The sequence below is a fragment of the Antechinus flavipes genome, chromosome 2 (genome assembly GCF_016432865.1).
Source record: "Antechinus flavipes isolate AdamAnt ecotype Samford, QLD, Australia chromosome 2, AdamAnt_v2, whole genome shotgun sequence".
Classification (NCBI taxonomy): Eukaryota; Metazoa; Chordata; class Mammalia; order Dasyuromorphia; family Dasyuridae; genus Antechinus; species Antechinus flavipes.
In genome coordinates, this window is record NC_067399.1 from 21,333,469 (window position 1) to 21,361,411 (window position 27,943).

At 45.0% G+C, this 27,943-nt stretch overlaps 1 protein-coding gene across 2 annotated transcripts; it reads right to left on the reverse strand.

The window, feature by feature from the left end:
• Positions 1-235: 235 nt before the first annotated feature.
• LOC127547388 (sepiapterin reductase-like) lies at positions 236-27,905 on the reverse strand. Of its 2 annotated transcripts, none has more exons than XM_051974278.1 (3): positions 27,479-27,905; positions 24,386-24,676; positions 236-349 (listed from the first exon to the last, which is right to left on the reverse strand). In XM_051974278.1, exons 1-3 carry the CDS (start codon positions 27,780-27,782, stop codon positions 294-296), a joined length of 651 nt encoding a protein of 216 aa, XP_051830238.1. In that variant the 5' UTR covers positions 27,783-27,905; the 3' UTR covers positions 236-293. The 2 variants fall into 2 exon arrangements, with proteins under 2 accessions (XP_051830238.1, XP_051830237.1); XM_051974277.1 differs by lacking the exon at positions 236-349 and adding an exon at positions 22,373-23,422 and having other exon boundaries at positions 27,479-27,887.
• Between the last annotated feature and the right edge of the window lie 38 nt (positions 27,906-27,943).

The window sequence follows — 27,943 nt, forward strand, 5'->3', positions numbered from 1 at the left end:
AACGGTTGCCCTGATTTCTTGAATCTATTTCCTGGGTGTGATGCCAGCTAAGAAAAACTACTCAGAGAGAGTCTCCAATCCGTTGTGGGTGCTCAAATGGCTGTATTTGGTTGGCTTGGCCCCAGACAGCAGAAGAGGAGAAATGCCGGAGGACACGAATAACCTATTTATCAAAAAAAAAAAAAAAACGTGGGCTCGAGAAAACAACAGCTTCAACGGTTTCTGGCCAGACACAGTGCAGTCCACCAGAACCCCCTCTCCTCGGAGACAGCTGGCGTTACATCTGGTGGATTTTAGGCTACTTTGCCGTTCGCCTTGGCAGTAGGATCCATGTCTGTGTCCAGAGGACCTGAGGAGAACCAGGGAGAAGAGCAAGAGAAAAGGAGAAAAGAAAGAGGGTGACCATTAGAAGGCAAAATTCACTTGACCTTGAGACCTAAGACAATTCTGCTTGGTTCTTCTGGGCTCCTAAGGATTTGGGAAGCCTCTTGGCATCCCAGCCAAGCTTCTGAGACCTTGAATTAATGGGTCTTTACCCAAAAAACAGATGTCTCTTGTTCCCCTAATGTTAAGGGGGTGATTGATCCCGGTTATCCTTCATTCTCAACTCCCTCCCCTTCTTATTAGTACTCTTAACTTAAAAATGGGAAGAATCCTGTGAGACCAAAGTCAAAAATGGGGCTACCAAAGGACAGAAGTTTTTTATCATCTTTGTCTATCTCATGGCTGTTTTCCTGAGTTCCCTCCCTTGATCAATTTTGGGATTGTCTAAATAGAGAAACTATTTCTCCCATCACATAAGGGCCTCCTGAAGGCAGGGGCTACACTTTCCCCATCATAAAACCAGAGAATCACAGACACAGAGAGCCCTTGGATGGATTGTGTTGTCTGAGCCATTGGAGGGGAAACCCAAATTAATGATGTCCCAGATTCTTGATTATTAATTGAATATTTTTTGATAAGAGAGAGAACTAAGCCAAGTGCACGAGAGGCAGGCATATGAACAAAGGGTAGCCTATGATTGGAACGCAATACTATTGTGCTAAAAGAAAGACTAACATGAACTGATGCAAAGTGAAATGAGCGGAAGCAGGAGACCATCGTACAAAGGAACAGCCATATGGTCAGGGTGATCAACTGGGAATGATTTAGCTTTTCTGAGCAAGACAATGTTCCAAGTCAAATCCAAAGGACTCGTGATAAAAAATGCTCTCCGCCATCAAGGAGAATTGATGAATTTTGAGTGTTGATTGAAGCAATTTTTTGGTAATTTATTTTTCTTGCTTTTCTTTCTTTTTTTGGCAGCGTGACTAAAATGGAAACACTTCTCATGACTTCACATGTATAACTGAAATCACATTGCTTCTCAAGGGGCAGAGGGACCGGAGGGAGGGAGAGAATTTGGAAATCACGGTGTAAAAATTTGCGAAAACAAACGAATGAATGAACAAGTAGATAAAAAAGAGACATGGACAATGTCAGCTGAAGTGTTTGTACCATGGTCCCATTAGCAGCACACCCTTATCTCTCCACAGCTGACAGGGACTTCGGGATCCATCTAGCCTGACACTCCCATTTTCCAAGTGAGGAAACCCAGGACTCCATGATTCCCAAGTAACGGAGAGCGCCCGCCTCCCAGCTTGTGGCCTGGGACACCTTCCCCTCTGCAAACAAGGAGGGAGGAGAGGATCCCTTCTGGTGGGAGCATCAGGAAAGGCCGCCCAGAGGAGCCGGATTAAGTACCAGGCCCTGAGCCAATGGGGAGGATGTAAGCGAAGGCAAAAGCAGGTCCCTGCCCTGGGGGAGCCCCCTTCCCGCGGGGAGACCCCCAGCCAGCTCTCCCAGTCACCTCGGAGGCAGGGGAGATTGAGGAAAGCCTGGAGACTTGGCGGGAGCTGGAGGAGCCATGATGGGGAGGAGGCGCAGGGGACTGGGCTCTCCCTTCTGCTGAAGGCCCCTCCTGATTTCCAGCCTCAGAGCCTCCAAGCCTTCCCTCCCTGCCAGTCACACTGTCTGTTCTGCATGTGTGTGACCACCAGGTGGCACCGGAGAGCACGACCTACTGATCCCTCAGCCCCAGGGAGAACCAGGGACCTGCTCAGACCCCTCCTCTCCCCCCTTGTGGCCTGGACTTGCCCGGCAGCCCCGCTTCCCCTCTGGGACAGAAGGACGGGTGGCGACCTCCCAGCCCCTGCTCACCCGCCCCATGGCTAACAAGGTCATCAGGAGAACCAGGCCCAGGGGACCATTCCCTTCCAATGTCCAGCGCACTCCCCCTTCCTCAGTCTGGCTCCTTGGGCCACGGCCGGACATCTTGCTCCCCCAGCACTGACTTGGCTCTCGGGCCCCACGTGCTGCCCAGGGGGCCTCCATTGCAGGATTTCCCTCGGGACAGAAGGCGCTCAGCATCAGAGGAAGTCGTGGATGACTCGGAGACACGTGATACGGGGGCTTCACTATCTCCCCACACTCTTCTCCAAGGAAGACCCACAGTCCTGCCAGGAGCGGGAGCAGGAGGTTGGGACCCGCAGGCGGCCAGGCTGCCCTCAGAGGGACGGAGAAGGGGGGGTAGCACTGTATCCATGTTCTCCTAAAGGTCAGTCTCGGTGACATAAAGTTTTGGTTCAAGTGAAATTCCTGCTCTATATTTAAAGAGGAAAAGAATAGCCCCGAGATATAGAACCAAAGCCTGATGCCTTTCCACTAAATGTCACCTCCACAATATCGAAATCTATAGCAAAACAGAAACCGGAGGAAACACATATTTATATTTACATACACCTATGAATGTGCTATATTTGCACAGGTATGTACAATAGAGGGTGAGATATAGGATATATAAGCCATAGCGAGGATAGAATACCAGGCAGCGGAGTCTTCCTCTTCCCTGCTCCAATCCAATTTCAGACTTACTCGCTGCGTGATCGTGAGCAAGTCACTTAACTACGTCTGCCTCAGTTTCCCCATCTGTAAAATGATGTACAGAAGGAAGTGGCAAACCACTCCGGTATATTTGCCGAGAAAACTCAAGGATCCTAAAGACTCAGACGCCCCTGAAATGACTAAACAATAAAATATGAGATATACACATTAACACATGCATCTATCAGGTTCTTCCATTGGGCGTAGGGTAACTTAGCTCATCTGAGAGACTTCCTTATTTTACCTAAAAGGGAATTCCTAAAGTCTCTCCTGTAACAAGAAGGAAATGGGGAAATAATCCAAGTTCTACTGTTGGTTTCCTCCCAGAATCTTTCTCCCTTCATGCGACTTGGGAAAAGGGTCCTGTTGCAGATCTTTTTTTCTCAAAACCGAAAACTAGAAGAACACACAGGGACTGAAGCCATCGTATCTGTCTTCTTTGCCACCTCTGTCTGCCTCCATCTTCATGAAGGATCAGGGTGATCTTCACCGATGAGGAGAGAGGACATCTCATCCCATTGGGTTGGGAGGCTCCTGTTACGTGACCTTTCCAAAAGAACCAAAGCTCCTATTCCCACCTGATAAAACACTATTAAAGAAACGATAAGAAGGGAGAGGGAACTGTCAGCAGCTTTTGTCAGAGCTTTCATTTGCTTGCGCAGTCATCCCTCCCCGAGCAGCCGTGGGAAGGGCTGATGGGAGCAGAGAGTACATTAGGCGGGGGAGAGAGGTCAGGGGACTTTTCTTCTCCCTTAATCTCACTGACAGGCACTGAGGGCCTTGGTCAGATCAACATGACCAGCCTTCTGCCGGCAATCCCAAGTCCTGTACGGTGGAAGACAAAGCCCAGGAAGGGGAAACACATGGTTCTTGGCAGAGCTCAATCCCTCAAGTGTTAAGGGACAGGTCCATTCTCCGAGAGCCTCCACAGCTGTGGATGATAACGTCTGAGGGAGCTGCGGGGCAGCCTTTGCTGACACAGGTGTTGGGGACTGGGAATGAGATAAATTGGAGGCAGAGGGAAGAGGAGAGAGGTCAGACAGCACAACAGTCTTTCAGTGAGAGAGGTCAGAGAACAGCAACGGCCTCTCAGTTTCCTTGTATCATCCTCTCATTCTGGGTCGGACCCCCAGCAGCCACAGCCCGGTGGCTCCCAGGTATTTCAGCGGCTCTCCCGTGTTTCCAACACTCAGGGGCTTTCTTTTGTGAAGTAGGTTGTTTTTAAATTTGCTCAATAGGTGGGGGATGGGAAGAATAGAAGGTAATGTGTATATACATATATGTGTGTGCACACGTACGTTGTTGCTCAGTAGTTTCAGGGGCTCCTGATTCTTTGTGGGCATCATTTGGGGTTTTTTGGCAAAGACTCTGGAGTGTTTTGCCATTTCCCTCTCTGGTTCATTTGGCAGGTGAGGAAACGGAGGCAAACAGTTAAATGACTTGTCCAGGTGACACAGATAGTAATATCTGGAGCCAGATTTGAACTTGGGACTCCCTGACTTCTAAAATGTTTATGTGGATGTGTATGTGTGTGTATGTGTGTGTATGTGTATGTATGTGTATGTGTGTATATATGTATGTGTATGTGTGTTTTGTATGTATGTATATGTGTATGTGTGTATGTGTGTGTATGTATATGTATGTGTGTGTATGTATACATGTTAGAAATGAAAACTTCAGACCCACATCCTTAGAGTGAGGACGACTTTCTACATTTCTTGCAGGAAGTAGGTGGCGTAGCTTTTTGAGAGAGCACACTCACAATCAGCAGAGGCAGAACCCGCAGTTGTATTCCATAATCTTGCCCTGCCTCCTCATCCCCCCTGAGAATTTCCACTGGAGAAAACCCTTTCCAAATCTAATATTTCACGACACTCCCACCACATACACCTCTTGACATGGTTCCGGGTTCCCTCCTCCCCTCGCCACATCATCATATATTCAAAAATGGTGGAATCTCCTTGAGGGAGAAGTCAATATACATGGGGCTTATTACACGCCCGGTTCAAAGTTGGGACATACACCCAGGTCATTTGCACTTGACCAGCGCCTGTGATTACTTCTGTTGACTTAAGATATTCTTTAATTCTCTTCAGCCAGAATGTGCTGACCCTAAAATTTATATCACCTTCTTTTCACACGGCAACAGAGAGGGAGACTATGAGACTCTTCAACTTTTCAACTGGGGAAACAACAACCTTACAATTTTACTCCTCACAATTTCCCTCTTATCTTTTTTTTAAACTGAGGCAATTGGGGTTAAGTGACTTGCCCAGGATTCCACAGCTAGAAAGTGGAGACTAGATTTGACCTCAGGTCCTCCTGACTTCAGGACTGGTGCTCTACCCACTGCGCCACCCAGCTGCCCCCAATGCTCTCATTGAGAAAACTGAGGCTTGGAGAGTGAAAATGATGTGGCTGGTGTAGCACCAGGTGATGAAGGTCACCAAAAATTGGGAAGAATTCACAGTGGCCATTCTCTTGGGCAAAAGGTAGATTTATTTAGAGAAGAAGTTACAGACAAAAGGAAGGGATCCAATAGACACCAGGCATGGTAAATATGGAATAGAGTGGGAGGGCATAGGAAAGACAAGTTCCTCAGTGGAACTCACAATTACCCAGGAGAAAGGGGGCAGCCCAGGAGGTTGGGACATGCCCTTATCCATCAGGCTAAATCATGAAAGAAACATAGCATCCCAAAAGAGTAGAAGAAGGGGCTCAGGAGAGACACCACAAAGCATGATGGGGGTAGGAGAGACCATGTGGCACAGGGGAAGGTTAAGGGGAAAGACACCACGGGGCAGAATGCCATGGCAGACTGGCGTAAATGGGATGGGCCATAAGTACATATAGAGACAATTTAACTTCAGGGCCATGACCGGGATTTCTGACAGGACATGGCAAGGTGAGGCTGCCCAAGACCCCTATGGAAGGTGGGTCTCAGGGACTTGACATAACTTTGATTTCTCTCTGGATGACCTCCAGAGGGTGTGAATGGGATGAGCTGAGTGAAGACCTCTCATAAGAATGTGGCCAAATCAGTTCCAATGTCCAGCGAAAGAACTCTGGGAGATGACTAAGAACCATTACATTGAATTCCCAAACCCTATATTTTTGCTTGCCTGCATTTTGGATTTCCTCCATATGCTAATTGTACAATATTTCAGAGTCCGATTCTTTTTGTACAGCAAAATAACTGTTTGGTCACGTATGCTTATTGTGTATCTAATTTATACTGTAATATATGTAATATCTACTGGTCATCCTGCCATCTAGGGGAGGAGGTGGGGGGAAGGAGGGGAAAAATTGGAACAAGAGGTTTGGCAATTGTCAATGTTGTAATATTACCCATGCATATAACTTATAAATAAAAAGCTATGAAATAAATTTTAAAAAATAAGAATGTGGCCTCCATCTATGTCCTGTGATTTGAGATTGTGCAATAACAAATTGAGCTAGAGGTGTTTGATTATCTTAGATAAATTTACTTTCCTCTCCTTTCCTTTAACCTTTTTATTAGCATTTAAGTACCTAATATGGTAAAGAGTGTTATTATAAATCACTATTGATCAGAGAAATGCAAATGAAGACAACTCTGAGATACCACTACACACCTGTCAGATTGGCTAAGATGACAGGAAAAAATAATGATGAATGTTGGAGGGGATGCAGGAAAACTGGGACACTGATGTATTGTTGGTGGAGTTGTGAACGAATCCAACCATTCTGGAGAGCAATCTGGAATTATGCCCCAAAAGTTATCAAACTGTGCATACCCTTTGATCCAGCAGTGTTTCTATTGGGCTTATATCCCAAAGAGATACTAAAAAAGGGAAAGGGACCTGTATGTGCCAAAATGTTTGTGGCAGCCCTGTTTGTAGTGGCTAGAAGCTGGAAATTGAATGGATGCCCATCAATTGGAGAATGGCTGGGTAAATTATGGTATATGAATGTTATGGAATATTATTGTTCTGTGAGGAATGACCAGCAGGATGAATACAGAGAGGTTTGGAGAGACTTACAGGAACTGATGCTGAGGGAAGTGAGCAGGGCCAGGAGATCATTATACACTTTGACAACGATATCGTATGAGGATGTATTCTGATGGAAGTGGATTTCTTTGACAAAGAGACCTAACTCAGTTTCAATTGATAAATGATGGACAGAAGCAGCTACACCCAAAGAAAGAACACTGGGAAACGAATGTGAACTATCTGCATTTTTGTTTTTCTTCCCGGGTTATTTTTACCTTCTGAGTCCAATTCTCCCTGTGCAACAAGAGAACTGTTCGGTTCTGCAAACATATATTGTATCTAGGATATACTGCAACATATCCAACATATATAGGACTGCTTGCCATCTAGGGGAGGGGGTGGAGGAAGGGAGGGGAAAAATCGGAACAGAAGTGAGTGCAAGGGATAATATTGTAAAAAAAACTACCCTGGCATAGGTTCTGTCAATAAAAAGTTTTTTTAAATTTTATTTTATAACAAAAGAGTGTTATTAACTAGTATCCTTTGTTTCTGGGCTAGACATTTAAAATGGGAGAAAAGGTCAAAAGGAGTGGTAGGGGCTTCTATGTGAGGGTCTATATAATTTTGTATTTTGCAGTTTGCACTTGGCATTCCTCTCTCTTAGAAGTTGCCCTTTCTCACAAGATCATAATAAATCTTTTTTTTTTTTTTGCTTTTTACTTTGAGAGTCTCTGATTTTAATTTGGATAACAGTCACCGTCCCATACAGGCAGGACTGTATCTCTATCAGTGTCTTCTCCCTGCTTGCCTCAGGGATTAATTCTTCAGTTCCTCTCTGTCCAACACACCTTTTAGGACTTCATCAAAGGACTTCAGAGTCATACAGGTGTTCTAGATTTTCTCAATTTCAAAATGTAAGAAGATGTCCACTACGCCCTCCTGCCTTATTCTCATGCCATCACGTAGTCATCTTTTTGCAAGGGGAAAATGGGATAAAGAGAATAACCACACAGAAATCAGAAATCACCATTATTCAAGAAAACATAAATCTAGAAAATCATAAATCATCATAGTCAAGAAAACAGAAAAAAATTTATTTCCTATCAGTGTAATATCCTTTCCTAGGAGTTCCCTAACCACAATTGTCATATTCTTGGCTCCGAGATCTACTGGGGATCCTAAAAGAACATTCCCTTTTTTGCTCTAAAAGCAACTCACAGTGGGCCAGGCCAGACATTGTGCCAGCTCTAGAATGTAAATACAAAGAGAAGGACAATTCCTACGCTGAAAGGACTCCATTCCATCAGGGGAGAACAATACACAAAAGAGAACTACAGAAACCTGAGTGCAAGTCCAAAGAGTAAGAAGCAGAGCCAGGGGAGAAACGAAAAACGGTTGCCCTGATTTCTTGAATCTATTTCCTGGGTGTGATGCCAGCTAAGAAAAACTACTCGGAGAGAGTCTCCAATCCGTTGTGGGTGCTCAAATGGCTGTATTTGGTTGGCTTGGCCCCAGACAGCAGAAGAGGAGAAATGCTGGAGGACACGAATAACCTATTTATCAAAGAAAAAAACGTGGGCTCGAGAAAACAACAGCTTCAACGGTTTCTGGCCAGACACAGTGCAGTCCACCAGAACCCCCTCTCCTCGGAGACAGCTGGCGTTACATCTGGTGGATTTTAGGCTACTTTGCCGTTCGCCCTGGCAGTAGGATCTATGTCTGTGTCCAGAGGACCTGAGGGAGAAGAGCAAGAGAAAAGGAGAAAAGAAAGAGGGTGACCATTAGAAGGCAAAATTCACTTGACCTTGAGACCTAAGACAACTCTGCTTGGTTCTTCTGGGCTCCTAAGGATTTGGGAAGTCTCTTGGCATCCCAGCCAAGCTTCTGAGACCTTGAATTAATGGGTCTTTACCCCAAAAACAGATGTCTCTTTCTCATTCCCCTAATGTTAAGGGGGTGATTGATCCCGGTTATCCTTCATTCTCAACTCCCTCCCCTTCTTATTAGTACTCTTAACTTAAAAATGGAAAGAATCCTGTGAGACCAAAGTCAAAAATGGGGCTACCAAAGGACAGTCTATCTCATGGCTGTTTTCCTGAGTTCTCTCCCTTGATCAATTTTGGGATTGTCTAAATAGAGAAACCATTTCTCCCATCACATAAGGGCCTTCCTGAAGCAGCGGCTACACTTTCCCCATCATAAAACCAGAGAATCACAGACACAGAGCGCCTTGGATGGATTGTGTTGTCTGAGCCATTGGAGGGGAAACCCAAATTAATAATGTCCCAGATTCTTGATTATTAATTGAATATTTTTTGATAAGAGAGAGAACTAAGCCAAGTGCACGAGAGGCAGGCATATGAACAAAGGGTAGCCTATGATTGGAACGCAATACTATTGTGCTAAAAGAAAGACTAACATGAACTGATGAAAAGTGAAATGAGCGGAAGCAGGAGACCATCCTACAAAGGATATGGTAAGGGTGATCAACTGGGAATGATTTAGCTTTTCTGATCAAGACAATGTTCCAAGTCAAATCCAGAGGACTCATGATAAAAAATGCTCTCCGCCGTCAAGGAGAATTGATGAATTTTGAGTGTTGATTGAAGCAATTTTTTGGTAATTTATTTTTCTTGCTTTTCTTTCTTTTTTTGGCAGCGTGACTAAAATGGAAACACTTCTCATGACTTCACATGTATAACTGAAATCACATTGCTTCTCAAGGGGCAGAGGGACCGGAGGGAGGGAGAGAATTTGGAAATCACAGTGTAAAAATTTGCGAAAACAAACGAATGAATGAACAAGTAGATAAAAAGAGAGACATGCACAATGTCAGCTGATGTGTTTGTACCATGGTCCCATTAGCAGCACACCTTTATCTCTCCACAGCTGACAGGGACTTCGGGATCCATCTAGCCCGACACTCCCATTTTCCAAGTGAGGAAACCCAGGACTCCATGGCTCCCAAGGAACCGAGAACGCCCGCCTCCCAGCTTGTGGCCTGGGACACCTTCCCCTCTGGAAACAAGGAGGGAGGAGAGGATCCCTTCTGGTGGGAGCATCAGGAAAGGCCGCCCAGAAGAGCCGGATTAAGTACCAGGCCCTGAGCCAATGGGGAGGATGTAAGCGAAGGCAAAAGCAGGTCCCTGCCCTGGGGGAGCCCCCTTCCCGCGGGGAGACCCCCAGCCAGCTCTCCCAGTCACCTCGGAGGGAGGGGAGATTGAGGAAAGCCTGGAGACTTGGCGGAAGCTGGAGGAGCCATGATGGGGAGGAGGCGCAGGGGACTGGGCTCTCCCTTCTGCTGAAGGCCCCTCCTGATTTCCAGCCTCAGAGCCTCCAAGCCTTCCCTCCCTGCCAGTCACACTGTCTGTTCTGCATGTGTGTGACCACCAGGTGGCACCGGAGAGCACGACCTACTGAGCCCTCAGCCCCAGGGAGAACCAGGGACCTGCTCAGACCCCTCCTCTCCCCCCTTGTGGCCCGGGCTTGCCCGGCAGCCCCGCTTCCCCTCTGGGACAAAAGGACTGACGCTGACCTCTAGCCCCTGCTCACCCGCCCCATGGCTAACAAGGTCATCAGGAGAACCAGGCCCAGGGGATCGTTCCCTTCCAACGTCCAGCACCCTCCCCCTTCCTCAGTCTGGCTCCTTGGGCCACGGCCGGACATCTTGCTCCCCCAGCACTGACTTGGCTCTCGGGCCCCACGTGCTGCCCAGGGCCTCCATTGCAGGATTTCCCTCGGGACAGAAGGCGCTCAGCATCATGGGAAGTCGTGGATGACTCGGAGACGCGTGATACGGGGGCTTCACTATCTCCCCACACTCTTCTCCAAGGAAGACCCACAGTCCTGCCAGGAGCGGGAGCAGGAGGTTGGGACCCGCAGGCGGCCAGGCTGCCCTCAGAGGGACAGAGAAGGGGGGTAGCACGTATCCATATTCTCCTAAAGGTCAGTCTCGGTGACATAAAGTTTTGGTTCAAGTAAAATTCTTGCTCTATATTTAACAAGGAAAAGAATAGCCCCGAGATATAGAACCAAAGCCTGATGCCCTTTCCACTAAATGTCACCTCCACAATATCGAAATCTATAGCAAAACAGAAACCAGGGGAAACACATATTTATATTTACATACACCTATGAATGTGCTATATTTGCACAGGTATGTACGATAGAGGGTGAGATATAGGATATATAAGCCATAGCGAGGATAGAATATCAGGCAGCGGAGTCTTCCTCTTCCCTGCTCCAATCCAATTTCAGACTTACTCGCTGCGTGATCGTGAGCAAGTCACTTAACTACGTCTGCCTCAGTTTCCCCATCTGTAAAATGATGTACAGAAGGAAGTGGCAAACCACTCCGGTATATTTGCCGAGAAAACTCAAGGGTCCTAAAGAATCAGACACCCCTGAAATGACTAAACAATAACAAAATATGAGATATACACATTAACACATGCATCTATCAGGTTCTTCCATTGGGCGTAGGGTAACTTAGCTCATCTGAGAGACTTCCTTATTTTACCTAAAAGGGAATTCCTAAAGTCTCTCCTGTAACAAGAAGGAAATGGGGAAATAATCCAAGTTCTACTGTTGGTTTCCTCCCAGAGTCTTTCTCCCTTCATGCGACTTGGGAAAAGGGTCCTGTTGCAGATCTTTTTTTTCTCAAAACTGAAAACTAGAAGAACACACAGGGACTGAAGCCATCGTATCTGTCTTCTCCGCCACCTCTGTCTGCCTCCATCTTCATGAAGGAGCAGGGCGATCTTCACCGATGAGGAGAGAGGACATCTCATCCTATCGGGTTGGGAAGTTCCTGTTACGTGACCTTTCCAAAAGAACCAAAGCTCCTATTCCCACCTGATAAAACACTATTAAAGAAACGATAAGAAGGGAGAGGGAACTGTCAGCAGCTTTTGTCAGAGCTTTCATTTGCTTGTGCAGTCATCCCTCCCCGAGCAGCCGTGGGAAGGGCTGATGGGAGCAGAGAGTACATTAGGCGGGGGAGAGAGGTCAGGGGACTTTTCTTCTCCCTTAATCTCACCGACAGGCACTGAGGGCCTTGGTCAGATCAACATGACCAGCCTTCTGCCGGCAATCCCAAATCCTGTACGGCGGAAGACAAAGCCCAGGAAGGGGAAACACATGGCTCTTGGCAGAGCTCAATCCCTCAAGTGTTAAGGGACAGGTCCATTCTCCGAGAGCCTCTACAGCTGTGGATGATAACGTCTGAGGGAGCTGCGGGGCAGCCTTTGCTGACACAGGTGTTGGGGACTGGGAATGAGATAAATTGGAGGCAGAGGGAAGAGGAGAGAGGTCAGACAGCACAACAGTCTTTCAGTGAGAGAGGTCAGAGAACAGCAACTGTCTCTCAGTCTCCTTGTAGCATCCTCTCATTCTGGGTCGGACCCCCAGCAGCCACAGCCGGGTGGCTCCCAGGTATTTCAGCGGCTCTCCCGTGTTTCCAACACTCGGGGCTTTCTTTTGTGGAGTAGATTGTTTTTAAATTTGCTCAATAGGTGGGGGATGGGAAGAATAGAAGGTAATGTGCATATACATATATGTGTACGCATACATACGTTGTTGCTCAGTAGTTTCAGATGCTCCTGATTCTTTGTGGGCGTCATTTGGAGTTTTTTGGCGAAGACTCTGGAGTGTTTTGCCATTTCCCTCTCTGGTTCATTTGGCAGGTGAGGAAACGGAGGCAAACAGTTAAATGACTTGCCCAGGGGACACAGATAGAATTATCCGAAGCCGGGTTTGAACTCAGGACTCCCTGATTTCCACAATGTGTGTGTGTATGTGTATGTGTATATAATGTGTATGTGTATGTATGTGTATGTGTATATATGTATGTGTATGTGTGTTTTGTATGTATGTATATGTGTATGTGTGTGTGTATATGTATGTGTGTGTATGTATACATGTTAGAAATGAAAACTTCAGACCCACATCCTTAGAGTGAGGACGACTTTCTACATTTCTTGCAGGAAGTAGGTGGCGTAGCTCTTTGAGAGAGCACACTCACAATCAGCAGAGGCAGAACCCGCAGTTGTATTCCATAATCTTGCCCTGCTTCCTCATCCCCCCTGAGAATTTCCACTGGAGAAAACCCTTTCCAAATCTAATATTTCACGACACTCCCACCACATACACTTCTTGACATGGTTCTGGGTTCCCTCCTCCCCTCGCCACATCATCATATATTCAAAAATGGTGGAATCTCCTTGAGGAAGAAGTCAATATACATGGGGCTTATTACATGCCCAGTTCGAAGTTACGACATAAACCCAGGTCATTTGCACTTGACCAGCACCTGTGATTACTTCTGTTGACTTAAGATATTCTTTAATTCTCTTCAGCCAGAATGTACTGACCCTAAAATTTATATCACCTTCTTTTCACACGGCAACAGAGAGGGGGGCTATGAGACTCTTCAACTTTTCAACTGTGGAAACAAAAACCTTACAATTTTACTCCTCACAATTTCCCTCTCATCTCTTTTTTTAAAGTGAGGCAATTGGGGTTAAGTGACTTGCCTAGGGTCCCACAGCTAGAAAGTGGAGACTAGATTTAAACTCAGATCCTCCTGATGTCAGGGCTGGTGCTCTAACCACTGCACCACCTAGCTGCCCCTCTCTCTCATCTTTTAATAGGGATTTTATTTCCACACCTTTCCCTCATATTCTATTTCTCAAACCATTTTGACAACTCTTCCTTAGAACTATTCGCATTTTAACACTTCCCTTTAAATGAAAGCTTGTAACTTAGAAAAAATAAAACTAATAAAGGAATTCAATAAACACGGTCTAACAGAAGGATTAAAAAAAAACAATAATAGAATTTCTTTTTCCATTAGGGTTTCATTTATCTTTACCTTTCCACAACACCTTCCTACCTTTCTTTTATTACCTCATGTTGTTTAGCAAGAAGCCAATCAGGCTTTTGAAATCCAATCCAAAATCCAGTATCATCTCTTATTTTTGACTCGTTACTAAAAATCCAGACTGGACTCAGGGGTATAGGGTACCATGGTTATAATTCAATCTCAGGACTTCCATATTTGATCTAAGATGCCAGTCACCACCTCTGCCAACTATACTAATGCATTAAGAGGGGGAGAACGTGGATATGGGAGGAATAGTCCTAGTTTTGGACTAAAGAACCCTATCAGAATCAACATTAATAATCTCTTCATCGTAAAACGTGTTAATTCAACTTCCTCCTATAAACTTATCTGGAAATAACATCAATATTTTTAAAATTCCCCCAAGCACAATTAACCTCCCTCACCACCAAAACATTCCTAATTGCCCCAATCAGTGTCAGTTTTAGAGGTTATGAATTGTCCTTAACAATCTACTCTCGAAGATCCTCCACATATTTAACGCTGGCATGATGACTCCATTCCTTTTCAGCCATCCCGACTGGTCTGCTCATCAATAACGCCTGGTAAGGTCTTTCTCACTCCACTCCTTCCAGGATTTAATAAGCACCCAGTTTCCTGGAATGCCCAAAGGTGTTGTCTGGACCAGGCAAGAATATTTGTTTCCTAATGGCTGAAAGGGACGAGGGCACTGCCAGTATATAATTTCTTAAAAACTTATCCCTTCCTTCAGAAGAGGGTATTTCCTTTTCCCTTTCCAAATAAAGTAAACCAAACAGCATCTCGTATGAAAAAAGTCCAGATCTCTTCTGGGTTCAGTTCTAACCCTTAACAAAGCAATCAACAAACATCTAGTTCAAGGCAACGAGAAATCTGTTTCTTAAAAGTCTGCTTCATTCTTTTCACTTTCCCTGAGAGGGCAGATGCCATGGTGTATGGAATCGCTGCTCTAGTTGCCATCCCCTTCTCATTATTTCTTGTAAAAATTTTAAAGTAAAATGGTTCCGTTATCAGAATCAATAGAATCTACCAAAGCATATCAAGGCATAATTTGTTCTAATATTATCCTACTAACCCCTCTCGAGCTAGGAAATCTCAGGGGAAAAACTTCCACCCATCCTGTCAAATGGTCCATTATAATCTATTTTTCCACTAGTATCATCAGTAAAATCTACTCTGGAGCCAAGGTTCCTCCTTGAGGATGGAAGCCTCCTCAATACCTTCTTATTTATCTTTAGACATTTTCCACACCTTTCAGATATTTGTTTTGCAGTTGTATATATCCCTTTACAATCAACTTTTCTTAAAAAGACATCACACATTGCCTGAACAATATAATACCTTCCTTGATGCAATACAGCTAAAATTCCCCTAATCGTGGCCTTATTTTACATTCTCCTCCCATCAAGTAATTGTCAGTATCCTTTGGGGATCTTATTGCTCCAATCTCTTCCAACCTTTTCTCTTCCTTTTTAGAAAATATTGGAGTTGCCTCTATTTTAGACAGAATGGGGATAGGGACAGCCATCTTCCTCACTACTCTCTATAGGCCACTTTCTTTAAACATTTTCCTCATCAGTTAAACAATTCCTCACTACCTCAGGAGTTATTCCCTTCTGATGCTCTCTAACATGTCACTATCTTGTTTACTGCCCCGAGATCTTGTATTAATCTGTAAATTCCATCTGGTTTCTTAAGGAGCTAAGTAGAGGTATTAAAAAGGGGCATACAAGGTTCTAATAAGCCTATTCCTCAAGAGTCCCTCTATTACTTATTGCAATCTTATTTTCCCCTCCAATGAAATAGGGTATTCTTTAATACACACCATATTCTCTGGATTTTTATTTTAAGTGGGGGAATTTTTAAACTTCCCCTATTTCTGCCGTTCATGTTCTCTCAGAAGAAGGTACATTTTAATAACTATCTGTCGATTCAACGCCTTAATTCCAATCCTAATTGTATAATCACATTTCTGCCTATTAAATTACTCCTTTCCTCTGGGATATATAAACTTTGGACATCTGTCTTTGCTGTTCTCAGATACAGGAGTGACTTCTATAATGGGCACATGGAAATCTCCTTTTACTCCCAACCATTAAAAATTCTTGAAATATCTGAGGAATTTATCAAGGAAGAATGTCTCCAACCCTGTAATACTGTATTTTCTCTTTTACTCCTGATTAGCCCTTACCTTTAAATTTATTAAGGGTTCCCAGTGGGGTCTAGATAGAAGAAACCTCGGATACCCCCTAGTTCTCATTTTCCTCAAACGTTGAGGGACACTCCCTTTTTCTCCTTCCTTAATTCCAAACACTCCTTCCTAACGTGTCCAATCTTACCACACTTCTTCAGACTGCAGCTCTCCAATAAGGGGGACATTTTCAATATCCTTTTTGCACTGAGTTCCTTCCTTAGTCTACTACTAATCTTCCCAATATTGCTTCATCCCCAGCCCCCCAGCTGCTCCCTCTTCCATACCCCTTTGGTGCTGCTGAGGGAGATGATGTGTAAAGGGAAGGGAGCACATTCATCATGTGAGAAGTATGAGAAGTTGGGTTTCCACAGATATTGTCGAAACAGAATAGAGGGAGTGGTAAAACAATGATGTTAAGATATCGCCAACCAATCACCTGTGAGTCAAAGAACTGGTTAAACAACAAAGTTCCTGACAAAAGGGTTGGGGTTAAACTTACTCAAACCAGGTAAGGTCAGTGACCAGGCTTGACAAGCCTTTTGACATATGGAATGGGTGTATTAAGGGGATTGTAAATCGAATCTATTTATTCAGATGGTAAATCTGACCAATTGTAACTGTAAACCAACCTAATTGTCATTCAGATGGCAAATTCGACCACTCGTAGCTAACTCTGACTATAAATCCGATCAATCCAACCTTGAAGGGAGGAGTAAGGCAGTACAAAGCTTGCTCCTACATGATACTCCATGTGTCTCATCCATCAGTACACCTGCTTCTCATGAGAATCGCTGAATAAAGGATTCTTCTCTCACTCTGAAAATAACACTGGATTAGCTTGCAACAGGGAAAGCAGTGAGCCCTGGCAGCTCAGCCAGGACTTACTTCCCAACCCTTGTGACTTCCATGGAGATATATGATAACAAACAGGTCCCAATCCTTCTTTTTTCTTTTTCTCCTCAGGCTGTACAAGAAAAAATTTTGGTAGCCGTCGATCTCCCTTTCCAGCAGAAGGCATTTTCTGACTCCTCTTGACTGCAAAGTTCTTGCCATTCACAAAAATATTAAAGCTTAACAGAGCCAATCTTTATCAGCTCCAAACATTGGTCAGAATACTGAAGATCTTATAATAGGATGTTTGGGCCATTCATAATGATGATACTTTATGATTTTTCTTTTATCTTTTCCGCAGGTTGACATACTATCTTCCCAACTTCCTAACATCTTCCATATCAATCCCTCAGGTACCTGTTCCTTTCTATTTCTTGTCTCCATCCTAAATAGATATCCTCTTTTAGTTTAAGAATTGAACCAAAAAATACTGCTTTGGGCCCCAACGTGAATTTTGACCCTTTTTGTACTTTACCCAGTATACTAACTTGCATGGTTCAGAGCTCCATTCTAATGTTCCTTCTCTTCATTCGTCAACTCACTTCTCTTTCAGGCTCATAGGGTTCCTTAAAGCTGAGAGAAAATTCCTGGTTTGGGGCACCAGGGATGCCCAAAAGGCTCACAACCTTTCTCTCCTCTCCAAATCCTGCTCTCATACAAGGTACTTCAACATCCATATCCCTCAAAAACCTTCATCTCTGAGTCAACCTACTATTTGTCCATGACCTGCTCTTCTCCTCCATTTCAGCCACACACAAAGATAATCACTATTACCCACTAATATCCCACTTTCATGTTCATAAACTCTGAAATTCCCTTACCTGATCACAACCTCTTAGCACTCCGCCCTCCCTCTGCCTTCCAATACCAAACACTACTTGACGTCCACACCATGACCTGCCATCCCTCATCCCTTCACTTCTCTCCAGGCCATCACCCCAGAATTAGCCAACCTTTGCTCATTTCCCCATAGTAACTCCTTGGTGAACCAATTCAAGGCTACACTATTGTTTTGAGTCCATTGGCCCTTTGTCACACACTTGATTGTGCCTTAGCAAGTCTCAGCCTTGGAGCACTCCCGCCATCTGTGACTTCACTCTGGTACATGAGCTGCTGAATGAAGGTGGAGAAAATGCTCCCCAATAAATTTATGCTGCAGAAATTCAGCTGGGCTCTTGGTGCTGCTAGATAATCCTTTCACACTTCCCTTATCAACTCACTATCCCACTCACCACAGCAGCTCTGCCAGATTTTTTCATCCCTCCTTAAACTTCCCATTGGCTCTCTCCCCCAGCTGGCTCTCAGCTGAAAATTTGCAAGAAATCAAAGCCATTCACCTAGATCTCCTTCTCTGCTCCTCCTCATCTAATCTCACTCAGACCAGTTCTGTCACCATCTCCCCCTTCACCTCCATCTTACATGAAGAGCCTGAATAATTGATCCCATTCAATTCCATCTCTTCTGGCAGACTTTCCTTCCTACCATCCCCCACTCCCTCACTTATCTTCAGTCTACTGGCAGCTTTCCTGCACCTACAAATATGTCCCTGTATTTTCCCATCCTCAAAAGATCTCTTCATTGGATCTTTCCATCCCATCTACCTTCTCATATCTCTCCTCCCTTTTGTGGCTAACCGGCTTGGGAAGACCATCAACATTCAGGGCTTCTACCTCCCACTCACTCCTGAACATTCTACAGTCTGACTTCCTACCTCAACATTCAACCCAAACCCTTCTCTCCAAAGTTGCCGATGATCTCTTACTGAATTTTGCAGTTTTTTCGATCCTCATCCTTCTTGACTCTCTGCAGCCTTTGACACTGGAGACAAATATCTTCTCCTGGATTACTCATTCCTTTAGCTTTCCAGAACACTGTTTTTTCCCTAGGTTTCCCATCTGACTGCTACTTCTTAGTCTATTTTGCTAGCTTGGGATTAGTTTCCCCATGCCTGGAATGCTCTCCCTCCTCCTTTCCACCTGAAGGGTGCTCTGATTTCTTTCTGAAATGATCAAGATAGATTCTACATCTTTTTTTTATTACTCCTATTTACAATTACCTGATATTGTCCTGTAATTGCTTAAGTTATGCTTCTCTGTCTCTGATCTTAGTTCAGAATTCAGCTGACCTCTAATGGATTAAGTTCAGACAAGGAATTTTGCCAACTTTGGAGGATTTGTGGGAACACAAGTGAATCAGGTCTAATATTGTTATACCCCTCAGCCATTCTTCAAGGATGTCTGGTTTGCTGATCAAAAGTCTGGGCCATTATCAGTAATCTTTTAGGTAGACTGAAACAATGTGCCCTGCTTAGTCACAGGAAGGAAAAAAGGGTCATTACTAGCCCCATTTTCTACACCATTACCAAACTTCTAACCAAGCATGTTGAACCCCATTCTGTTCTTTGTTCTGGAGTCCCCAAAACCTATCAAAGAAGACTGTCCCCCTCATTCAGAATCTCCACTTCTTGAAAAAGCTGAGCTACTATTTATTGGTAGATTTGAGCTTTACCATTAAATTGATGATGCACAAAACTTTGAGCTTCAGTTTGCCTTATTTTTTTAACTTTTACTCTTCGATATTATCAAAGCCTGAATTTCCCATTAAAATAATTTGGAAGCCAATCATATACATATGTATATATATCCTACAGATATATATATCTAATACTGTTACTGCCCAAAATTTACTATTCCATTTAATTAAAAAACATTTATATCTTTATCTTAATACTTTGCTTAATTCTTCCCCTCTCTTAAACCATCTCTATATTATAACTTGAACCAAAATAAGTTAAATGGTAACATTTTTTATACTTGCATCCTATTGTAGTAACTCAAAGATGCTCCAGTATCAATCTATTAATAAATAGATTTAGTATTGTACTTTGAAAACTCCTGCTCATCTGCCCTGATTATAGAAATTTGCTACAAAATGAAAAAGAGAAACATAGTTATAATAACATCAGGATTCATCTCTTCAAGGGCATAGATTTATCTGACATATTATAACAGGAGTGGGAGGGTAGGGGGGAGGTAGGGAGAAATTCCCTTAGGTCTGTTTGATTCAAGGCCTGAGGTCTTGACACATCTGACAGTCATAGTTACAAGATATCGAAAGTCAGGTGCCCGATTAACCTTGTTCAGAAATGAAATGATATAATGAGGGCCCTTGGGGCCTTTGAAGTGGTTTGGAGGGGGGAATTTGGGAGAGAGAGATTTGGAGTTTTCTAGGCAAAGATACTGCAGTGGTTTGCCACTTCCTTCTTCAACTCACTTTACAGATGAGGAAACTGAGGCAAACAGGGTCAAATGATTTGTCCGGGGTCAAACAGATAGTAAGTGTCTGAAGCAAGATTTAAATTCAGGAAGACTCCAGGGCCAATGTTCTGTCCATTGTGCCACCTACTAAACATACATAAGACATTTTTTTTCTGCATTTTACAAAGAAATAGAAGACAGGAAAAAAAAAAAACCATTTAATGCGAGCACATACTAATTTCCTACCTCTTCCATAATTAAGTCTCTTTTTCAGCTCAATTTGTATAATCCATTTGTTGTACTCATATATATTTTAGAATAATTTAAGATTTCTTTTAGTCATCCTCTCTACTCCTGTATGGGAACTTTCAGGCCAATAAGAATTTCTCTACGGAGGTGTCAATATAACAGCAAGTTTTTTCCCTGGATTCATGCCAAACGAAACTTTAATCATAGGCTGCTTTGGTATTTTACTATTATTGAAACCCATCCTTTCCTTAAAGGGAATAATCCTTCAGGATGGGGGTAAACCTTCCCCAGCAGCAGGAGGATAAACCTTACTTTAGCTTAGAAGAAATCAAAATCAAGAGGAGTCTGATCCCTAAGGGTAGCCTTCCACAGAAAAAGTCTCTTGCTGAAAGATTAGCCAGAGTACTCTAAGAAGCCTTTGGAGGGAAGGAGGTCAGAGCCCTGATTGGACCTAGCTGGGCTTAAAGATAAAATAACTGAGGAAACCAAGGTTTGCACTTCTGAGCGTACTGATGTATTAAGCAATACACAATTGTCTATTCATTTTATGATCAGGACTGGACACTGAAACAGGGAGACAGATTTTGTATACATTAAAAATAATTTCTCTAATAAAGCCAATTAATTAAAAGATGATCAATTCTGATAATTAAAAGAAATTGGTTAATTGGTTAAAGAGATAATCTGATTTCTAAATGGAGAAAAGATGATTAATGTTCTGAGCTGGGAGGGGGGAAAGCGTCAATACATTAAATTCCCTGAAATAAAGAAGTATCTCATTCACCCTAAGTGACCATATTCCCTCAAAGGAACAAAGGAATAATAACTGATTGAATAGTATGGGTCCAATTTCAGATAAAACATATGGGTTGTTTAAGATGTATATTTGTGGGAAAAAACTATTATCTTCAGATCTGACTGGGTTTCTGGTGGGCCTAACCTATAATATTCTGAGTTAAGGGTGTTAAAGCAGCAATTGGAGGTGGTTCAGCTTCACAGTCGCATAAGGCAAGGTTCTTACAATTACCATAAATGAATAAAGTTTTCTCATGAGACAGAAATAATTAAAAGGAAGGGAATGGAGCTAGCTCCAGAACTGAGTCACAAGATGGTGTCAGTGTGATGAGTTCACTCAATCCCCACAATTCTCTCACAATAGAAACGCTGATGATCTATGTGGGATTATTTTCTGTTCTACAATTTTGACCCCCTAATCTTGTATCTTCTTATATAATCATGAGATATCCTATGGTCGAGTGGAGAGAACTGGACTGAGCCTCAAGATGAGGGATCACGTGTGATGAGATCCTGGGCACAGGAACAGTGATCTCAGTGCTCTAGAAAACCCTCAAAGACTGTCAGGAAGGAGCGGCTAGCTACAGTGATGAAGGGAGTGTCCTCATGTAGGAGTCCCCTATAGGAGTGAAAAAATCAGGTTGAAACAAGAATATTCTGATGGATGTGGCTCTCTTCAAGAATGAGATGATTCAAGCCAATTCTGATAGACTTGTGATGGACAGAATCATCTGCATCCAGATGGGGACTGAGGGTAGATCACCACATAGCATTTTCACCTTTTTCTCTCTCATTTTTTCCCTTTTTGATCTGATTTTTTTCTTGTGCAGCATGACAAATGTGGAAATATGTATGGCAGAATTACACATGTTTAACATATATTGGATTACTTGCTGCCTAGAGGAGGGGGCAGGAGAACAAAATTAAAATACAAGGATTTGAAAAGGTGAATGCTGGAAACTGTCTTTGCAAATATTTTGAAAATAAAAAGCTATTTAAAAAAAAAACAGAAAAGAAAAATCATGTTAAACACTCAAGTATATTTTCCCTGATAAAATGTGAGCTCTTTGAGAAAAGGACTGTTTCATTTATGTTTTTGTATCTGCCCCAGTATAATCCTTCAGTAAATATTTCCATGAATGAGTGAAGGAACACACACACACACACACACACACACACACACACACACACACACAAACACACACACAAATACTTTCTCAGCATTTATTGAATACTCTGAGACAGAAGGAATCAGAAACACATTTCTACCTTGATGGATTTTACAACTTATACAAGGGATAGAAGTAAAGAGAAAAGGAGAGAGAATTCAGCGTCTTCCTTCCTTCTTTCCTTTCTTCCTTCTTTTCCTTCCTTCCTTCTTCCCTCCTTTCCTTCCCCTCTCTTTCCTATCTTTCTCTCCCTCTGCCTTTCATACAGAAATGCCATGTCATTTCAGCATGAAGTCCAATGAGAGAGCTCTCTTGACCAAGGCAGATGGTAACCAGGCTAGGAATTCAGATTCAGGTCTTGGGGAACAGCTTGAAGTACAGACATGAAGTGACTTGTCCAGAAAATCACTGTAAATGTCAGTGGCTGGATTTGCACTCAGAGCTTGCTGACTGCAAGCTGGCATTGTAAGCACTGTGCCTCTCTGACTCTCTGGGGGGGTCAGAGAATCACTTCTCCTTTCAACTTGGTCTCTGTTTTTATCCCCCAATTCCCCCCAGACTCACTGACACATTCCCATCACTATATTCCTAACTCTCCTGAGTAGGCTGGATCCCAATGGGCTTTTTGGGAAGGGGAAGAAAGGGACAAGACAGAATGAGAAGAGAGGCAGTCTTAGTGGAAACCAGATAACAAACCAAAGGCAATGGAGGAGAAGGCACATCACGGCAGAGCGGAGAGCCCTGAATTGGGAGTCCCAGCTCTGGCAGTGACAACCTGGCTAAGTCACACCCCCTGTCTGAGAGGAGAGGCTGAGGGGTACATCCTTCCCAGGCACTTGGGAAGAGCCGAGGATGGCAGGGAAGGTGCTGGGGTACCCAGGGGGTGCAGGGCAGCCAGTCCTACTCATCAAAGAAGTCAATGTGGGCCCCCGACTCAAAAGTGTCCTGCTGCAGCAGGTCCAGGAGCTTCTGGGCAGAGACGGAACAATCCAGCAGGGATTGGCTGTCCTTGAGCTTGTTCAGAGTCTCCCGTACATCCAAGTCCTTGGTTTTCTGTCTGCCTTCCTGATGCATGTCTGTGTCCAGAGGACCTGGGGGAACAGAAGAAAGGGCAAAGGTCTAGTAGGACTCCTGGCTGGGGGTGGATGGGAGACCAGGGCAAAGAAGGACTGGAATAGGACTGAGCCTCTGAGCCACGGACCCCTCTCCCCATTATACAGCCAGATGGGACAGGGGTCAGTCTGAGTTCTAATCCTGCCCTGGGCACGGGCTGACTGGGCTGACAATCCCAGCTTTCCTCTACGTCCCCCGAGTCGTGCTGATGATCAAATGAGAGAACACAGGTAAGTGTTCTTGCGCTTGGCAAGCCTCGAAAAACATGCTTGCTATCGATTATCTGAGTCCTGAGGGCAGGGGCCAAGCCTTCCACCTCCTGGGAGTCTTTTCTCCTTCCTCTGGTTGCCAGGGGACTGATGACACCTGAGGGCAGCATCCCGTAAGTGGTCCTTAGGACTGCTACCACCCACTGCAGGTACCAAATACATGATTTGGGGGGTTGTTTTTTAGCTGTAATGGCCACCGGGCACAGGCAAGTTGTTAGCTACTCACCAAGGAGAGGCAATGTTTCCGAGAGGAAAGAGCACTGGAATTAAGAGTTCACATTCAAATGCTTGTTCAGGCAAGTCTGTAGGTTCTCTGTGCCTCAGTTTCCTCCTCTGCTAAAACACCGGGCCTCTGAGGTACCTCCCAGCTCTAAATCTATGGCCCAGTGGCAGGAGGGGGCACAAGGTGTCTGTGATGATCAGAAGCTTGGGGAAGGGAGAGGCTGTTTCCATAAGGGGCAAGGACACATTTCCCCGCTAAGGGATTGCTCTGTCACTAGCCTCCCCTCCAAACGATTTCCAAGAGTAGCTCTGCCACATCCTTCGAAGCCCCTTGGCCGATACTCTCTGCAGGAGGGACTTCCCCCCAAGGAATGATGGATATCAAGGGAGCTCTGAATGAGGTGCCTGGCTCCCCAGCCAGAGCCAGGAAGTGATCAGATGTCCCCCTACCTGGGGCATAGTTCAGCACTCGCACGTTGGGCTCCTCCTTTGCCAGGACCCTGAACATCATATCTCGGGCGGCCTTGCCGGCACAGTAAAGGCTCCAGCTCTTGAAGGGTTCCACGGCACACAGGGAGGAGATGTTGACCACAGTCCGCTTCAGGCCGGGGCTGGGAGGGAAGGCCCTGAGGACCCCCGCAGTTAGGCAAAGGGTAGAGGTCACATTCAGAGCCCAGTAGCCATTGACTTCTGCTGGGTCAGCAAAGTCCACAACACATTTAGACACATCTCCTAAGGTACCTTAAAAAAAAATTAAAAATCAAACTTTCAGAAATTTCCCAAGGCTTGGCCAGACGCCCCTTTCCAATGCCCTTGAGATTTGCTTCTAGAACCTGGAAAAGGACAGGAAATCTACTTTTTATGATTCAATGGTTTTCCCATGAAAGGAAGCTTGATGCAAACCATCTTTAATCTGGGGTCCCTGAACATTTTTTCCCCTAATTTTGACCATTGCACCATTTCGAGAAAATTGCCTCTCTTGGAAATCTTGTGTATTTTATTCATTTAAAAACATACTGGAAAAGGGTCCTGTGACTTCCCCAGATTGCAAATAGTCCGTGATCTATTAAAAGATTAAGAATCCCTCTTGTAGAAAGGACCTAGGTCCTTTCTGCCGAAGACACAAATGCTGGAGATGTGAAGACAAAAAAAAAATGGCTGAACAAATTATGCTATATAATCCCATGTGTCATGGTGCTGCAAGAAATCATGAAATAGAGGGCTTCAGTGACGCCTGGGAATAATTGTATGAACTGATGCAACCTGAAGGGAACAGAACCAGTAGAACAATTTATACAAAGACAATAACAGGGTAAAGGACAAAAACGCTGAAAGGTTTGGGAATTTTGATCTGTGTAATGACTAACTGCAATTCCAGAGGACTCACAATGAAACCTACTGCCCACCTCCTGAGAGAGAAGCGGACACAAAGCACAGCAAATCAAGGGAATCCTGTACATATCCTAGTTATTTTTTAATTAAATTAATTTTTTTTTTTTGCTGAGGCAATTGGGATTAAGTGACTTGCCCAGGATCACACAGCCAGGATGTGTTAAGTTCTAAGGCCAGATTTGAACTCAAGTCTTCTTGGTGCTCTACTACACTAACTAGCTGCCCCCCATATCCTAGTTATTTAACAAAATTATTTATTTAACAAAACAATGGATTAAGCATCTCCTATTCATCTTATGGGAGACATGCAGAGATGTAGATCGAATGGTGACAATTATATGATTCTAGATTTAGCTGAATGACTAGACTCAGAGTCGTGATTCCATGATTCAATTCTCATGATTTCAAAGGATCATAGTTCCAGCCCATTTTGGATAAGGGTTTCCAATGGACAGCTCCAGGATCTGTGCTTGGCTATATGAAATTTAATATTTTAATTAGTAATTTAAGTCTCATTAAGTCTGTAGATGGTACAAAGCTGAGAGTGGATAACAGACATGATCCCAAAAACCTATGACACATTAACTCTTCCATTTCAGTTCAAAAATAGCAACTTCATAACGATAGGACAGAGAAGGCAGGTAAAATCTCCATTTCTCTGAAGGAGGTCTAGGAGTTTTAATGAGCTGCAAGCTCAATATCGATCAGCAGAGGAAAGCGGAAGCCAAAGAAACGAATGCAATCTTTCTTTGCTTGCACGGGCAGAACTTGTTTCCACGTATAAAGAGGTGGCAGTCCCATTGTCCAGCTAGGTAGCTCACTGGGTAGTGCTGGACCTGAATTCAGGACTCTCCGAGTTTAAACCCTGCTTCAGTTTCTAGCAGTGTGATTTTGGCCAATTTATTGAACTCTGTCCTCTCGGCTCCCTCATATCTTCTTATCTCTCAGGGTTGTTGTGAGGATAAAGTGAGATAATATTTGAAAAGTGTTTGGTAAACCTTAAAGTACCACATAAAAATGAGCAATTACTATTATGATTGCCTATATCTGGAACAGCGGATTTGGGTTTCAGAGTTTAAGCTGGAAATCTCCTCTGCCAGAGGGTACCTTCACTGGTGAAGGGCATCGAGACTGTCAGGATTCCCTTGCCAAGATCATCCCTTTCTTTTTATTCTTCTCTTTCTTCTTTTAGAAATCACCCTGGTGCTGGCCCTGGAGTCAGGAGGATCTGAGTTCAAATCTGACCTCAGACACTTAATACTTCCTAGCTGAGTGACCCTGGGCAGTCACTTAACCCCAAATGACCCTGTTTTCCAGAGCTAAGTCCCAGCAGCTGTGCCCTGTGTAGAGTACCAACAATCCTTTGCACTCTCTCTCTGGGTGCGTTTTTGTCCCGCAGAGTCCCAGGCCAGTTTCCAGGGCAGCTCCAGGGGGTTCCTGAGCTGGGTCACACACCTGTGGGAACCACATCCTGGTCATGAGGTTCTTCTAGAAATCAAACTTGTGTCGCGGCTGTTACCCTCAGGTCAGGGCTACATGTATCACGCCTCGGCCGCCCTTACCCCCACCTCCTACCCCAGGAGATGCGGTGCCCGCGTCTAGTTTCCCTCCTCCATGGAAAGAAAGCTTTTTGTTTACAGAAGCTGGTAGCTCTTGGAGTTTATTTTGCTTTTATTTTGGTTTTCAGAGTTAACTGTGGCTCTGATAACTTGTGGGAGTATTTTCCGAGCTGTTGAATGACCTGTAACAAGGCCAAAGACAAGGATTACTTGAAGGAACTGGGCTGGTTTGCCCTTTGTCCGGGGGTCCGGACGGGATCGGACTCGTTCTGTTTGGCCCCACGGGCAGGCCACTGAGGCCCCTTCCAACTCTGGCCAGAACCCAACACGGGCTGCAGGAACACAAGAGGTCAATTCAAAGGGGAGCGGACAAAAACTACGGGACCCGGCGCGGGTCCGCCCGGCTTGCGCGCCCCACCCCCCGGGCCTCCGGGCACACTTGCCCCTCCCTCCACCCACCCCCGGCCTCCGGGCACACTTGCCCCTCCCTCCACCCACCCCCGGGCCTCCGGGCACACTTGCCCCTCCCTCCACCCACCCCCCGGGCCTCCGGGCACACTTGCCCCTCCTCCCCCGGCCTCCGGGCCGTTACCAGCGTTGTTGATCAGCAGGAGCCGCTGCAAGTCCGGCGGCCTGGGCAGCTCCCGCAGCGCCTCCGTCAGCCGCCGCAGCCCGGCCTCGCTGCCCAGGTCGGCCGACACGCACAGCACCCGCACATCCGGGTGCGCCGCCCCCAGCTCGGCCGCCAGCGCCTTCAGGGCCTCGGAGTTGCGGGCGCTCAGCATCAGCGCCGAGCCGGCGGCCAGCCGCGGGGCCAGCAGCAGGGCCAGGCTGCGGCCCAAGCCCCGGGAGGCCCCGGTCAGGATGCACACGCTCCGGCCCAGGCCGCCCTCCATGTCGCTCCCTCCCCCGGGCGCGGGCCGGCCGGACTCTGCCCATTCAGGCCAGGATGGGCAGGACCCGGCCCGGTGCTCCCCAAGCTACCTGCTTCCGGCCGCCCCTCCCTGCACCCACGTGTGCTTTCATTGGCGGAAACAAAGCAAGCCCCGCCCCCGCC

Coding starts and splice junctions, on each gene's coding strand:
- LOC127547388 (XM_051974277.1), bottom strand. CDS start 27,782: ATGGAGGGCGGCCTGGGCCGGAGCGTGTGCATCCTGACCGGGGCCTCC. Junction 24,677..27,478: donor CCTGCTGATCAACAACGCTG/GTAACGGCCCGG, acceptor TTTTTTTTTAAG/GTACCTTAGGAGATGTGTCT. Junction 23,423..24,385: donor AGTGCTGAACTATGCCCCAG/GTAGGGGGACAT, acceptor CTGTTCCCCCAG/GTCCTCTGGACACAGACATG.